General features: G+C 39.7%; 1 protein-coding gene across 7 annotated transcripts in view; it reads left to right on the top strand.

The window, feature by feature from the left end:
* The window catches only part of ADAMTSL1 (ADAMTS like 1), a 379,149-nt gene that overhangs the window by 339,840 nt on the left and 22,252 nt on the right, over positions 1 to 17,057 (top strand). For all 7 annotated transcript variants that reach the window (XM_015849101.3, XM_085529433.1, XM_015849102.3 and 4 more), the window contains 4 exons: positions 3,616 to 3,743; positions 6,897 to 7,025; positions 13,561 to 13,740; positions 15,535 to 15,669. In XM_015849101.3, the coding sequence (XP_015704587.2) occupies positions 3,616 to 3,743; positions 6,897 to 7,025; positions 13,561 to 13,740; positions 15,535 to 15,669 (572 nt within the window). The remainder of the gene's footprint in view (positions 1 to 3,615; positions 3,744 to 6,896; positions 7,026 to 13,560; positions 13,741 to 15,534; positions 15,670 to 17,057) is intronic.

The raw sequence follows: 17,057 nt of genomic DNA, 5'->3' as shown, positions 1-17,057 counted from the left end.
TATTTTACATTGCATTTCTTTTCTGTTCAGTTTGGCTGACATAGAATTAAGCTATATGCTGCACTTCCGAATAACCAGTCAACTGTGTTAGCTTAAATTTTTTATCACAAAGACTCAGTAGAGCATAGTTTATTTGTGGGTTAGTGGCATTAATCATTGACCCCTCTTCTTTAATGATTGAGGCAGAAGGATTTTATCAAATTCATTCTCTATTCATCATTCTTATTTCCCCCACTTTGGTGGGTAGGGGAAGAAAAGAGCAGTGCTCTGAGCTTCAGAGATACTCAGCATAGTAACCTTAGAGTTAATGCAAGTTTAGAAATTATAGTGCTTATAAAAATTGGTTTGTGAATGTTTTTCTGGGTTCTTCACAGCTGTGCTCTGGCTTTGGTTCAGAATGCTTTTACTGGTTGCCAATCAGCTGTGTAAATGAAAGCCACAGCTTAAGCAGTCTCCCACTGTATAGCAGTAAGCTGCAAGGTCATCTGTGTGTGGTGGTGCGTGGTAAGTTTGAGCTGTCTGTCAGCTCTGCAGTTTGTCTTTGCACTCTGCCATCTACTGAATGAAATCTAATGGAACTCAAGCTCTACTGAGACTCTGGTTGTATGTGTTTAGTGCTGTGATTTTTAGAGTGTAAGCTACCATTTTTAGGGCAGATGATGGCTATCTGTAGTGTTTATTATCTCATACGAGATAAAGGCACTGTCACAAATTGCAGTGTGGATGTTCTCTTGACATGGCAGTGTCACAAAAATGAATGACTTTCCATTGCTTATTTCAATGAGCAGTACAATCCACCGTAAAAGTATTTATGACTCCTACTACAATGATCCACTTGGAAAAATGAGTTTGTTTAGCCTAAGTCTCTGAATTGGCATAACAAAATGTAACACAGTCCCAACAAAAGTGTTCACTTTCACTTTCCAGTAGAATAAAAGCAGTGTGGTTACAGTTAAAGATCTTTGACTTCAGTCTCTGTGTTCAATGTGAATGCATAAATAAGACCTCTTCTAAGGTCAAAGTGTCAGGTGAATAACAGCATCCACTCTGAGTGCAGCTTCAGAGCATGCTAGTATCTACCCCAAAGCCTGGAGAATTCCATAAATGCTGGAAAACGTTTCATTTCCAAAAGAATCAGATTACTTTCCTTAGAAAACTATTTTAAATGTGAAAACACTTGGGGGATCTGTGCTTTGTTCAGTGAGCATGGTAAGACTTATCTCTTTTTTCTTCCATAAATGCTGTGATTTCCATCAGTGGTAACCCTTTGATATTTGATAACTCAACATTTCTAAAAGAGCAGTGTATTTTCTCAGTAGATGTAAGAAGAATCTAAATAGTAGGTGGTACAGTGTCTGCGCTAGGTGCTTGCTACATGCCATCTGGACTAGTCACTAGTCTAGGTCATGTACAGCGTATTTTTTTGTCTTGAAGACAGTGCAGTGTGGAGAAACTGAGATGAGACTGATTAAACTGTATTATTTTAAGTCCGTTAATGAGATTCTGAAGACACAGTGGTGACAGAAAGAATTGCTGCAGCTGGTATTTTTTACACTGCTGACAAGCAACTGAAAACCTAACAAAAATAGCAGTCTATGAGCAAATAGGGAAACCGGCCAAAAATCATTCTATACAAAGGGGGAGAACAAAGGATCTACTTTCAAGAAAAGCATCTATGCCAAATTGTGACACACAAATAACAGAATTATTGAAGAGGACCTTTAGTTTCTAGAGAAGGACATTAAAAGTAGATTGAGAAGATGATAAGTTGGATCTGGTTTGGAGTTTTTACTTTTAAGCCAAAAAAGGCTGAATTTTAGAGTCACTTAAAGTACCAGTAATTTACATCAGCAAAGCTGATAAACAGCAAATAAATAATCTTTTGTGTTTTTCATGGTATAATATTAAGAATCCTCTTTTCTCAGTCTGGAGGGGACAGAAACTTTCCTAAATGTATGTTTCAGTGTTTATGTTTAACTGATGTAGGATGGACTGGTCAGCCCTGGCAATGTACTTGCACATATGCAGACAGCACATGCACAGTTTTAACTATTATGTACAAGTATAATATAACTGGGGTAAATTCTGAAATTCTATGTGGAGACTGGACAAGTCAGTACTATGCCAAAAAATTGGGCGAAACTGATGCATTCTAACACAAGATTTATAAGTAAAGGACTCTCGCACTGTGAGCAGCAGTTAACTAGAAATCTCCCTTCCATAAATAGGAAAAAAAAAAAAAAAGAGCCTTGAAATAAGAAGGGGATTATTTCCATCACTGTGGCTTTTTTTTGCTGTGCAAGCAAAGATGCAATTTTAAAAATGATTAATGTTTGAATTGTAAATGCGCGTTTTAGTAGGCACTTGCAAAACTTGGTTGACATAAGGCAGCTCTTTCCTCTTATTATTGATTATTATTTTTATTATTATTACTCAGAAAAGGGTCAAAAAAGAACTTCAACTGAATTCCTTTTCTATAATATATTTTGATGGATGGCCCTAATCTGTTTTGTTTTAGAGCTACCACCCACAGTGTTTTGCAAGATCAAGTATCTCCTGTTTTTCTAGACCAGAAAAGACAAGAGTTTTTATTTAAGGAGAGTTGGGAAAGAAGCTGATCAGTTCCCAGATCTGAGAGTGGATGTTTTTTACGTGTGTTTGGTAGACATATTCCTCCCCCACTTTCACTCTTATCACAGTCTATCACAGCTGCAGCTAAGAAGTTTATGTGGAGCAACTGCATAAAATTTCTGATGAGAAATTTAATTAATATTTATGATTTATCAACAGTTACAGCTACAGGTTAACAGCAATAATCACAATATGTGTAAAATGAGAGTATGTGAACATGGGAGAGAGCCCACAACCTGTATTCTTGCTTATACATCAAGAAATCACAAAGTTACATCACTGTAAAAACTATGTATTAGTGAACAGAAACACTTCATCGCACCACTAAAGCTGTATTCATCCCACCTAATTATAGACAGTGCGTTGACACCACACTATCATACCTCTTATTGGCAGAGGCAGTTGACTCAGACCAAGGAGAAGATTGAGTATTCTTTTCTGTCTTCACTGACTGCCACAGTCGTAACAAAGCTACTAAGTTTGCACAAACTGCCTAGCAATCTAAGAACCTGAAGCGAATTTCAGACTTTGGAACTTACTTGGAGCTTATGAAACTTTATTCTGTCTGGCTTTAGGAGCTTGTATAACTTTTCCTTTGCAATACGATGTCTTCTTGTTTACTATTGCTAACCCTTCTTTGCCAAGCTGGAAGACAGAGAGGGTAGACATCTGATACCACATATGAAGTAAGACAGCAGAGGAGGAGGTTTCACATGCCACAGACACATGTCCTAGGCACTGGGCAATCTTTCTCAAATACACATAGCAACAGCAGCAGTACTAGGAATTAGGCTGAAATTCAGTTTTAGTAATCACAACTCACAGTTGCAATGTGGGATTTTGAATTAATTAATTATATTTTAAGTATAGTCTTAAGGCTTGACCTGTAAAAGAGATAAAATCATGTAGATATGTAAAAATTCTACTAAATGTATTCATTCTCACACAAACTGAGACCTTTACGTTCTTTCTGCTTTACTCCAGGATGCTACTTCAGCCTGATGACTCCTTGCAGATTCTAGCACCTGTGGAAGCTGATGTGGGTTTCTACTCTTGCAACGCATCTAATGCTCTGGGATCTGACTCTGTGTCCATTGCTGTCACTCTAGCAGGTAATAATTCATTCATTTCAATCACTTATGTGATTCTGGACAGAAGAAGTTTGCTGGAGAACAGGTGGGTCTGGAAGGATGGGTAGGAAAAGAGAATTAGCAGAGATACATAACTGTAAAAACAAAACCGTGAGTCACAATTCAACTTCCACAGACAGTTTGTGAGATTTGTGCTTCTACAAGAGATCGATGCATTTTCTCATTTGCTAAATCAAAAGTGCATTCTCAAGGCAGTGCTTATCCTCATTATTCTCAATAATGAGCAGTGCATTCTGAGCTGTCCAATTTGTATGCTTTGTTTTAAACCTATTGCTGGTCTTTTCAAGTTTGACACACTGTCCCAGGAACTTATTCAGATGTAAGTTTATGAAACTTGCAAATTCTAATGCTGAAGAGCAAGCCCTATATCAGATAATTACCTGTGTTGTGGCACAAACATGGCTAATGCTCTCAGTTGCTGGTTAACAAAATATTAACTTCTGTATTTACATTTCTCTAGTAACAGTTCTGTTCTACAGCAGACTAAATATCCTTTGTTAGTTTAGATTTCAGTGCTAAGGAAACCCCACCCAAATAAAAGACAGGAGAAAGTGGAAGTAGTGCATAAATCCAACTTCTTTAAAGCAGGTTATTAGACACAGTCAGCAACCTCACAACCACATCAGGATTGGAGTACCAGGAATACACCAGCAAACGTGAATTAGACGCTACTGGGTAAAGACAAAGGGATAAATGAGAGTTGCAGTTAAGGACTGTGGCAAGACAGAATGCAAAAAAGCAGGATTCTACTCATCACAAGACGAAAGGAAACATATAATGAATGCTGGAAAGCTAATTGACTTTCCATACCTCCCCATTTCATTGTGCCCACTCCAGAACAGAGAAGCAGTTGGAGGCCTCCACTGTATATATACGTATGTTTAATACACCAGACACAGAGAGAATTTCACACAGGATATGCATGAAGAAAATCTAAGTATGCAGGTACAGATAGCACTGAAGTTCTCACAGTTAGTAAGCCAACCACAAAGAGGCCTTGTCTGTCCCATAGAAGGAGAACATAAGGCAGAAAAGGAAGAGCTACTTATTATATACAGATAAAACAAGAAACTGATCTTTTTGCGCTACTGCAGATCAGGAGTAGCTTTGTTGAAGTTAGGACAGCAGGGCAGTGGTGCTGCTCCTAAGGTACTGCAGTTATATACTAGGAGCAAGTGAACAACAAGCTTCTTTTCCAACCTTGATGATTCTACGATTCTATGTTTCATTTGAAAATACAGCTCTGAGATTAAAACACCCCAACCCTATACCATTTAGAGCAGTGTTGTCACTATGCCCATTTTGCCAATGTATAATCGAAGAATCACAAAAATGACCAAGGTTGAATAAGACCTTCAAGATCATCCAGTCCAACCATTCACATATCACCAGTGTTTCCCACTGAACCATGTCCCTGCATCTAAATGATTCTTGAACACCTCCAAGATCAGTGACCCCACCACTTCCTTGGGATGCCCATTCCAGCTCCTGGCCACTGTTTTGGATAAGAAATTTTTCTTAACATCCAACCTGAATCTCCTCTGGTGCAACTTGAGGCTATTCCCTCTAGTCCTATTAATAGCGAAGTGGCAGTAGAGGCCAATCCTCGCCTCACCACAACCTCTCTTCAGGTAATTGTAGAGACCAATAGCGTCTGAGCCTCCTCTCCTCCAGGCTAAAAAATCATAGCTCCCTCAGCCACTTGTCGTAAAATTTATGCTCCAGACTTTTCACAAGCTTCATTGCCCTTCTCTGAACACACTCCAAGGCCTCAGTATCTTTTTTGTAGTGAGGGCCCATAACTAAATACAGTACTTGAGGTACAGCCTCACCAGGGCTGAGTTCAGAGGGATTATCACTTCCCTGCTTCTGTTGGCAGCATTATTTCTGTTGCAAGCCAGGATGCCCTTGACCTTCTTGGCCACCTGGGAGCACTGCTGGCTGACGTTCAGCCAAGTGTCAACCAACACCCCCAGGTACATTTCTTCTACACAGTCTTCCAGCAACTCTGCCCCAGGCCTGTAGCATTGCATGGGACTGTTGTGGCAAAAGTGCAGAACCTGGCACTTGGTCTTATTGAACTTCAAACCACTGGCCCTTGCCCACCTGTCCAACCTGTCCCGATCCCTCTTCAAGGCCTTCCTACTCCCAGGCAGATCAGTACTTCCTGACAACTTGGTGTCAAGTCTTGTCTTGTATACAAAGCATTTTGGCTGACACAGGGAGCTACCTTAACATAAGTATGCCACCTCTACTACTACATTCCCTTCTAAGGTAAACCTGAGTGTTTCTCAACTGTTTTGTGTCATAGTGGTGCACCCCTACAGTGCCCTTTCAGTATAAGCTGCAGAAGGCCATTTGAATTGCTGATGGTGTATGGTTCCATAGCTAACACCATACAGACAGACACAATAAATAGTGTGGGAAAGCCTTGACCCACTTGTGCACAGTCATCATTTTTGGAAGCACTCTGGAAACAATCTGAATGGCTTGTTGCAACTGAAGCAAGTGTCTTTGTTGAAGATAAACAATGATTAAAACACTCACTAACAGCTTTAGATAGAGCAGAGCTTGTTATCTGATAGAGATGGGCTTTCTCAACTTATTTTTATGAGAAAACTTTTTGTTTATGGTCAAGTTTTCCCAATCCAATTGTTTCATCATAAGTCAAAGATATCATGATTGATGTGTAGAAACAGCTTATGTGATTCTCTACACCTTCTGCACTACTAAAGGAACATTAGTCACCTCTCAAGATACTTTGTTTTGCCTTTAGCAAATGGTGATATTTTGGTTGCAGCATCAGGCAAACATCTTACTGCAGTTCCTATTGTACCGATGTTTATTGATTCAGCTGGTTTTCACATGTGTCCACATGACTTTAATGCTCTTCTTCCTCTGCACTAAATATTCTTTCTCTTTTTACCCTCTCTCAGAACAGGTTTTCTGATGGAATTCAATGTTTTTATATTTTAAAGAGTATGTGGGCTCATTCTCCAGCATTGTGCCTTATCCATCCTGTCCTGTGCAGCTATTTTCATAGAGTGTACTGACCATCTGTCCTCTATATCCATTATGCTAAGTCTGCTAAACTGTGATCCTTCTTTTATACAGGAAAGCCACTAATTAAGGCATCAAGAGCTACTGTGATCAACACTGAACTGCCTGCTGTCACTGCTGATATTGGAAGCACAGTGAAAACAGTCCAGAGAACAAATGTTACCATTAGCTGCCAGGTTGCAGGTGAGAAATGACTTTGACTTGTGTGCCATGTTTTTTGGCTATGAATTGCTATGCAGTTCTTTGCTAAATTGATGTCGCCAGCTGCAATAGAAGCTTTGTTAAATCACATGGTCTTCATAGAACTCAGACAAATTTCTCTGCTTCCATTAACTTATAGCATAGAATCTGACCTCCTTTTTACCAATTCCATCAAGGAAGATGTAGAAAGAATCTTAAGAAAATTATTTTGGGACAGAATGGCAAGTCTCTTTGTCAGAGTTACACAGTTTATTGTGGTTGCAACAACACAGATTGGCCTTCCTGCCTGTTGGGATTGTTTGGAGAGAATATAGTATCAAGTATGACACACTTCCTCATTGATGGGACTCTCCAAGTACAGTGAGAGACCTGGTAAATGTCTAAAGACCCAGGATCAGAACTTTAATTCATTTCACTTTCACATATAGTACAGTCAGAAAAAGAAGGGAGCAGCTTACAAAACAAAGGAGGGCATGCTCAGTGTTGCACAAACATCTGCTGTGTATGATTGCATGAATATTCTTGCTTTAGTTTTTCACTTAGCAGCTACTTCAGATGACTGCAAATAAGCATCTGCACCACAAATATGCAAATATCCTGCATTCTTTGCACTTTCTGCTTACTTTAACAGAGTGGTTGTGAGTTATCCTTCTTCAGGTGCTGCCAAAAACACCATTCCACACAATCTTATGTACAAGGAGTATTTGATAATCTTTCCTTCTGCAAAATATGCATGATAACAGCTCAAGCAGTAAGCAATGTGTTTGTTTCTTTTGGTGAGATTAGTGAAATAAAAGTACATGATCATTTTTCCAGTGGTTCACAAAGGAATTCATGGCAAAGCCAAGAGCAGAACTTGTATTCCCTGTCTCCCAGTTGGATGTTTTGTCTTTCACTAATTAAACTAATTCCCATTGAATAATAAGAAATATCGTTCATTATAATGTGTCATATGTAAAGATCTCTTTGCCAGACTCTTTTTCCTGGTACCTGCAAACAGCACAAGTCTGTGTAATGGGAGGTTCAGGCTGGATGTTAAGAAAAATGTTTTTCACTTGAAGGTGGTCAGACCTTCCAGACTGGAACAGGGTTCCTAGAAAGGTGGTTGAAGACCTTTGCCTGTCTGTGTTAAAAGGCATTTGAACAGTGCCCTAAATAACATGCTTTAACTGTTGGTTAGCCCCTGAAGTGGTCAGGCAAGTGGAATGGCTGATCTACATAGGTCATTTCCAACTGAATTCTAATTATGATTCTAATTTAATTCTATTCTATTCTATTCTACTCTACTCTACTCTTCTCCAGTCTAATAAGAATTGTCTGGCTGGTTGCAGCCAAAGGGTTGTGATTAATAGTTCTGTGTCAGGGTGGAGGCCAGTCACAAGAGGTGTCCTTCTGGGGTTGGTCTTGGGACCACTGCTCTTCAATATCTTCATCAATGACACAGATGATGGCATTGAGTGCACTCTCAGAAAGTTTGCAGATGATACCAAGCTGAGTGGTGCCATCGATACATTGGAGGGAAGGGCAGGCAGGCTGGTGAAGTGAGCCCATAAGAACCTAATGAAGTTCAACAAGGCCAAGTGCAGCATGCTGCAGTTAGGCCAGGGCAGTCCCAGGTATTCATACAAACTAGAGATCTCCTTGAGTGCAGCCCTATGTAGATGGACTTGGGAGTTCTGGTAGACAAGAAGCTGTGTATGAGCCATCAGTGTGCGCTTGCAGCGTGGAAAGCCAATGATGTTCTGGGCTACATTAAAAGAGGAGTGGCCTGCAGGAAGAGGAGGTGATTGTCCCCCTCTACTCAGCTCTTGTGAGGCCCCATTTAGACTCTGTCTAGTGCAGGGGCCCCCAGTACAGGAAGGATGTGGAGCTTTTGGAACAGGTCCAGAGGAGGGCCACTAATATGATCAGTGGGCTAGAATACCTCTCCTATGAGGAAAGGCTGAGGGAACTGGGCTTGTTTAGCTTAGGGAAGAGAAGGCTCTGGGGAGACCTCATTGTGGCCTTCCAGTTCTTGAAGGGAGTGGATAAACAGGAGGTCTATGAGGGTGGATAGTGATAGGACAAGGGGGAATGGTTTTAAATTGATGCAGGAGAGGTTTGGGTTAGATCTTAGGAAGAAGTTTTTCATACAGAGGGTGGTCATGCACTGGAACAGGTTGCCCAAGGAGGTTGTGGATGCCCCATCCCTGAAGGCACTCAAGGCCAGGCTGGATGTGGTTCTGGGCAGCCTGGCCTGGTGGTTGGTGACCCTGCACTTTGGAGGGGGTTGAAACCAGATGATCATTGTGGTCCTTTTTAATCCAGGCCATTCTATGATTCTGTGATTCTTTTATTTTCAGTGTTTTTTCTTGAGATCTCTCCATTGCCACTTGCACTGACATTAAGCATTACTGGAGCACAGGGAAAAATTTAGTATTGCTCTTTAACTCCTTGTGAATGGCATAAGCATTGTCAAAATCTGTATTGTAGACTGAGATCCATAGATATTAGTTGTAAGACAAGGGAAAGCAAAATTATCAGATTAACTTGCGTCTGATCTGAATTATCTTGAACTTAAACTCTTCTCTGGTTATATAAGGAAAATGGTGTGGTTTTCACCAAGCTTGAAAAATCAGTCTTGTTTTATTTATCATGACTTTGCCACTTCAGCTATGGAAGTGAAATATTATTTTTAAATCATAACTCAGTGATATCTTGAGGTCTCTTCCAACTCCTGCTATTCTGATGTAAGTGATTGTGGTGAAGCTCAGACTTCTTCAAAACTCAGCCTAACAGTGCATCCATTAGAGTTGTCTGCATCTGCCTGACTTCCAGCTTCAGGATTTTCCCCAGTTTTCATAAAAGCAACCATCTTTCTGGAGTAATTCAAGTGCAATAGTCAGTTTCACTTCCCAGTAGGATGTAGGAGCAATTTGGATCACATCATTGTCACCTAGGAAACTTTTTGTTGACTTCAGCACTTAAAGCATGTACATACTCACTTGGATACCAGAAATTTCAATCAGCCAGGCCCTAGTTGTTATTAACAGTGCAATTAGATGTGAAAAGAGAATTTTGTTTTAAAAACTCTTATTCTTAGGGCATTTCTCCATGGTATCCTTCAAGCCATAAAACTTCTAATAGAGGCACTAATCTGTAGAATGTAATGTATCATCAGCTTTGTTGAAACAACATATTTTCAAGAGTGATTTTAAATATATTACCATCCTTCCCTGTGTATCCTTCAGTTTTTTCCTCTCTCCTGCACATTTGTTTCTTCTGTGTTTCATCTGTATGCTGGAAGCTGTATTGTTCCAGTTCTTTCTTTGCTTTATGGTCCATATTTGTTCCTCAGCTGCACTAGAATCTCATATATGTCAGAATATTATTGCACGGAAAACAAGTCATCACTGCTAGATCATTGTGTTGTTATGCTTCTTTTCCCCAGAAGCTCATGTTTTAGCAAAACCATCCTGTTTGATAGACTTGTTTCTACTTGCTACATACTCTAGGTAGCCTTTGTTCTGCTCTATGTGTGTACAGTGATGGAGGGAAAAGCTGAAGAAAAATAACTATTGGGAAATGATTAACTACGTGATATCTTACTTGCCCAGCAAAGTGAGGCTTGTTCCCATCTGGCATCTCTCAGGCTTTCAGTCTCTGTGATTGTTTCTGCAAAGCAGATGCACTCAGTCTTCTGTCCTCTCTTGTTCACCATTACCCAGCAAAACTGTTTGAAATGCTCTTGCTACCCCTTGTGGCAATGCATTGCAATAATGTATTTGCTTGTGCCTTTGCTGGCTGCCTCCAGTTCTTGTCTTGAAATGTTTGAGGCTTATATGTGTTATTAGAGACAGAAGCACAATGGAAAACGAGTCTGCTGCTCCCTGATACATAGAGTACTTCTGATATTCTTTAAACCACATTGTAGGAAGATGGTACAGGTTGATTTCAAGTCATCTTTGTTTAGCACAGGAGCTTCACTTTAAAGACAGGGGGAGAAAACTCTTTATACACTGGCAGTAAGAGAAAGGTTATTTTAGAGGTGGTAGACATCATGTAAGTATAATGCATCTTTCGTAAATGGAACAGTAATACATTGGTCTTCACTCTTAACCCCTTCTTGGTTCTTATCCAAGAGAAGTAAATACAAGAAGAATCTGCCTTTCTGAATTAAGATTCTCTGAGCAGCTATCTGCAACAAATGGATCATTTTTTTCTGTCTCTCTGACTTAATCTATTTATTTTAAGACTCTGCTCCTGAAAACTGCAATATTGAGTTTTCATTGTCCCTTTCCCTCCTATTTACACCTTTGAGCACTCCTCATCCTCCTTGTTCTTCCACTGTTTCCACTTACTTTCCTTTATTTTCAAGAACATAAAAGCTCTACCCAAATCTCTTCCTTTTCTTCCACCTTGAAGAAGCTCTGGGTTGAACTGAAGAAATTTCAGTTTTATAAAGCTGTTACTGATTCATTATACTTCTATGCCAAAGTTTGTCAACAGTCACAGTATGAAACTGTGCACCATAACAAGCTCAACCTGCAAGAAAGAGTGATTCATACCTTCTCTAGTGTAGCAATGTGGGGAGGAGTGCTGGGATGTGAGCATTTTTCCAACCCAGGCCACAGAACTGGAAGAGCCTCTATTTTCTCTCCTTGTCTCTCTAGAGCACACCTCTTAAACTTCCTTTGCTTGCAGTGGAAATACAATAAACACACAGGCTTGAAAAAAAACTCAAGGTTTGGTGTTCTTTGCTCTCTAGCAGTTGTCTGAACTCCCCTGAGGGCTCTGCCTGGATGCTCTGGAATAAATCAGAGCAAGATTTTAAGTGGTGGTCGGCCCACCCATGCCACATAGGTCAAAGAGTAGCAACCAGATGGAGAGCTGTGTTCTGGTCCTTTCCCAGCTGAGAGTTCAGAAACAGGCCAACAGACCAGCCCTTTTAAAAGTTGTGTTAGAGAAACATAAACAAGGGTAAGCATTTGGAAAACTGCATCACAGACAGAAATGATTAATACATTTGAAGAGTACAGATTAGTATGTGTTATACACCCTCAGACAAAGGTGAGAAAAATTCTGCAGTTTTTTACAACCTATTTCCTGCTACTTTCTGAATGTGGATGAGACTCTCTGCCCTTACAGACCTTCCTGACTGCCAAGCTCAGATGTACTCATTCCAGATGTCTTGGCAGAGTCCACAGGTAATTCTGGGAGAGGTGGAAAAAAGGCCGGAATGCTTTGATGTGGAAGAACAGGGAAAACCTCCCTTTCCCACTTCCATCTGCATATGCTTAGTGAGGAACCTCCAATCTTCCAGTCACTACAAATGCAGACAAATGGGTGGTCATTCGTAGTGAGCACAGACAAAAGTATTTCTGGTGCCAGACCTAGTGCCAGAGCCACAGAACTGACAAACAGATTGGCTTTTGATTTGTGATGTGGATGTGCAACCAGTAAGGTACTGGCAGTATACAGAAGAATGTGTTGCTTTAAGTAAGGCAGGGAAAGATTTAGGTGGGCAACATATAATTAAGAATAGCTGCCTGTAAGCATGCCTTTGCTCTACTGTAAACAAAAAGAAACTACACATTCATGCAAAAGAGGTTACGGAACATGCAGCAAATGGGAAACTGCTCCAGCAGTTACTGGGGTTAGTGATGTGCTGCTCCTTACAGCTGTGGGTCCATGAAGTAAATGTTTCCTTCCAGGCATTACTCCGTGCATCTGTCCCACCTACTAGAATTTTCATTTATGTTCATGTAAACCAGTTGTTTACACTGAATTACCCAATCTAGTATGGCATATAAATTGAGGAAGTTATCCCTATATCAAGGAAATTCATTTTGCTTCAAGACCAGCAGTATTGCTAGCTTATATGAGAGTACTTTCCTCTAGGCATGCACCGACTAGAGATGAGCCTTAGATCAAAGCACATATAGGAAGCAGTTTTTCCATTAGTGGGATATGAATCTGCAAAAAATGTGTTGTCTGTACATTCCTGGCTGGATGAGTGAAACTGCATTTCTGAAGATGTAAATGCTAATTGTTTGCCTCAAGATCAGAGAGGAAGACTGGAAGAATTTCTGGAAGAGAAATCTATGGAGGGTTCCTAAATTCACAGAAGTGCCTTCTGGCTGAGGAAGTTCCTAAGCTGAAAGTAGCTGGAGGCTGGGAGAGCAAAAGCAGGAAGCATTGTGTATGCTTGTCCCGCTCTTAGTCTTCATGAGGCACTAGGTTATGTCTGCTGTTGGAAACAGGATGCTAGGCTAGATACTAGGCTTTGTTATCATCCAGTGCTGACTTGTTTTTAAGAGCGATGAGTTCAGAGTTCGCTTGTACAACTTTAGAGTGTTAAAAATGAAGACAGTGTTAAAGTTGACTAGACAGTTCTGAACTGCAAAAAAAAAAATGTCAGTTGAAAGTCATGTTAAAAGCTTATTTTAATGGCTCTATCTTAAACATTTTGTCTGTATGACACTGTTCAGCAACCTCTGTGTCTTATATGTGTTATGTGTTGTCAATGTTTTTCCAGGTGTTCCTGAAGCGGAAGTTACTTGGTTTAAAAATAAGGTCAAGCTGTCCCCTGCTCACCACCTGCGTGATGGGTTGCTGCTAATTGCAAATGTTTCTCTGTCAGATCAGGGGTTATATTCCTGCAGGGCCGCCAATCTACGTGGGGAGGTGACTGAAAGTTCCCAGCTGTTGATTCTTGGTAAGCACAGGGTATTTTGCTTGTGAAGCTGCACAATATAGCTGATGGCCTAATTAGCCTTCAGGATTAATCAGTGGATGTGGAAAGAGGGAATGACACAGCGGCAAAATGTTTCAAGCTAAGGACTACTCCTCCCAGGGCAGAGATATTCAGTTTTCATTATTTTACACTTGATGGTGAAGAAAAGAATTTATTAACAATTTGTTAAAGTGATTCTCTTGAAATGAGAATGATGCAGCTTTTTTTTGCTGTGAAGTGTTCTGCTTCACTGAGCAGCATTTCTCGTACATAGTGATGTGGTACTGACCCATTTTATACCAAACAGGTGCGTAAACACTTTTGAAAAGCACTTCCCAAGTTCAGGAAAGGGTGAAGTTTACTTTTGCTCAAGTTTCTAAATAACAAGCATAAAGTCATCCTGTGTGATTTGAAAAGACAATGTCAGCTGTGAAGTATGGGTAGAAGTGTTACCTGGTGGTAACTGTGCATGTGGGAAAGGGCTTTCCTTTTCTAGTAAATCATCTGTACCATTTCTGCCTGACTTCCAGATGAATGATCCAATCAGACATGTAAATGCATATATTTGGTATACATTTCACAGTGAAGTGATAAACTCTGAAACCTACTCCACACTACCACTACAAAATCATTAAAGCATCCAGTGCAGCTCTTGTCTTTTGTGACTAGAGTGAACATAGGTCCTGCAGATGAAGTAGCCTACAGGTAAAGTTTTAAAGTGAATTTTCTGACAGTTTCACAGGTAACAGTAAAATTCCTTTAATAGCATTCATAGGATTTCACTATGAATCCAGGCTGGCTCTAGAAACTCAGTCTTGAAAATTCTGTAAAAAAAATAAAATAAAAAAATAAAATAAAAAAAATTAAAAACCAGCTAGGTTTCACACTATAGATCAGAATTCCTATATGAATTACATTAAATGCTTTATAAAAATCTTTATAAATCTTTATAAATGTCATAGTTTTTAAAGATGCAAAGTTACTCTGAGTTATGCAACCTGCTTATGCTTTCAAGTGAATCACATTTTTAGTTTCCTGATGGAAAGAAATTATTCAGACATCCACAACTCATAATTCTGATGTTGGTTGTGCTCAGCAGCAGAAATCTTGCTCAGTTTGTGCTGTGGTCTTGTTGAAAAGCAGTGAAGCCATTATTCACTTAAATATTCTGTAATTTCTGTGGCAAAAAGAGTTGGGAATGGTAGGCAACACAGTCAATTCTGTAAATAGTGTTACAGCTAGTAGAATGACCAAATCCTGCAATTCTCAGCATAGAGTGATCCTCTTGAGCTCTTTGAGCTTTTAGTCCTTTGGAGCTCTGCCTAAGTATACCACAGGATTTGGCAGGGTTTTAACTGTATTTAATCAAGGCTTGATCCAGTTTGTAGCAGACATTAAAAAGTTTTGCACTGACTGCCATGGACATTTATGTGGCTTCTATGCTGTATAAATTCGCTCTTTCTTCCAAGCTGCTGTATCTTCTGATACACTCATTACATATGAAAAAGGTCTGTCAAACAGAATGCAATGGTAACATTTAGACAGATTTTTTTCTTATTTTGTGGTCATATTGATCAAGATGCTATTTTAATACTTTCTCTGTTTTACTTAATAACAGGTAAAGCACACATTTAGTAGTTGCCCAAAGTTGCTTTTTGCTGTTTGAGGTAATGTTGCAGCATGGCCACTAGCACAGCAGTGGGTAGTGATGTTTTTCCTCAAGATGTTTTCTGCTATGGTGTTGCTCTTCACTTCAGTGTCCTAATCTGTTACCAGAGCCTCCACGACCCCTTCCTTATCTGGAAAACTTGACAGCAGTGCTTTCCAGCATTGGGACCAACTCTCCTTCAGTGCTGACTTCTCCTTCAGGAACAAAAATGACTATCAGTCCGGGAAGCTCTGCTCTAATAGGTAAGCTTTATGACTTTATTTATTTATTTGTTAGATTAAAGAAGGCCTTTTATGTTACAGGGTTAGATTATTTATGCAAGCTGCTGGCTGTCTGGCCATGGAGTCCATTGGAAGTCACAATTATTGCCAAATTGTTTTAGAGCTCAGAGAGTCTTTGTTTAAGATTCATTTAAAAATGGCAGTTCTCTTACTAGTGTCATCCCCCAAACTTGCCTGCAGAATAAGGTCTCCACTGTGCCACACTTAATAACATTCTGTAAGAATAATCTGATCTGAGGGGCTGGCAATCTTGTTTAACACAGGACATGGAAAACTGGTATATCAGCTGATCTAAGAGAAGAAATACTTGTGGTTCTGGTTTTCCTTCTGCATCTATACACTGCTTTTTTCTGTCTGTCTGCTACTCATACTCTGTATTATTGTATGTCCTTCTTCTCCGGAGCATTTTCTCTTATAAATCCTCTTTTACATCCTGTTCATTTTATTCTTCTTTGTTATACCACGTAACCCATGTGTGCACAAAGCCATATAAGGAAATAATCCCTGGTGAAATGTTTTTCTTGTTTTCTCCATTTTTTTCTGCCTTCTGAGTAGCTTTCTCATCCCTGTCTCCATGATACGTGCAGTAAACTCTTTTCATGTCTGTGGACACAGTTTGTTTGCAAGAAGAATTTTATCCTCTTTTAAAGTTCAGAGCATGTTTATTTTAAAATTTATTTTCTCCCACTGATCTTCAGCTCCTGCTGTCAGGCTCAGACAAGCAAAGAGCTTCTCCAGCAGCCTTGTTAATACATATTCTGAAATCTTGTCAAATCCTGTGGTTTCACTAAAATCTCATACTTTTTTTGAGATAAGAATACAAGTCCTCCAGCAAAAGATCTGTAACTGACTTCAGTGTTTAAAGCTCTGGTATCTGTACCTTCTCAACCATCTTAGCTAACATTTAGTAGAAATTTGAAGATTTTCTTTTCACAGTAGAGGCTTTCTATTACTGTTTTCAGTTTTGTAGTGTTTACTTTTCCCTACTGCTGACATCTGCATACATTTGCAATAGCTTCTAATGTACAGCTCTGAATTACACTTCTACATGTATGAAAACTGCAGCAAAACAGCCCTTACTGGGGGGAATATCTGAAGTTATTAGCATTCAATAATGCAGTTTGAGTAACTTTTATTGTTTATTCATTATTGTAAGACAGGGTCCTACTCCTGTTTTGTCATTGCCTCTCACGTTTGCAGAGAAATCTTCAGTAGCTGTATGGATATTTACTGTTTGAAAGCTGTGCTTGAACTGCCAAGGCTGTTCTGCTCTGCCTGTACATAACCTCTACACTGATTTCATTTGTCCATGTTACCATGTATCCTACCCTTCCACTTCAGGGGCAAAA

The sequence above is a fragment of the Coturnix japonica genome, chromosome Z (genome assembly GCF_054131305.1).
Source record: "Coturnix japonica strain WE chromosome Z, WE-NBRP24, whole genome shotgun sequence".
In the NCBI taxonomy this organism is placed as follows: Eukaryota; Metazoa; Chordata; class Aves; order Galliformes; family Phasianidae; genus Coturnix; species Coturnix japonica.
This window is presented reverse-complemented; position numbering and strand designations above follow the sequence as displayed.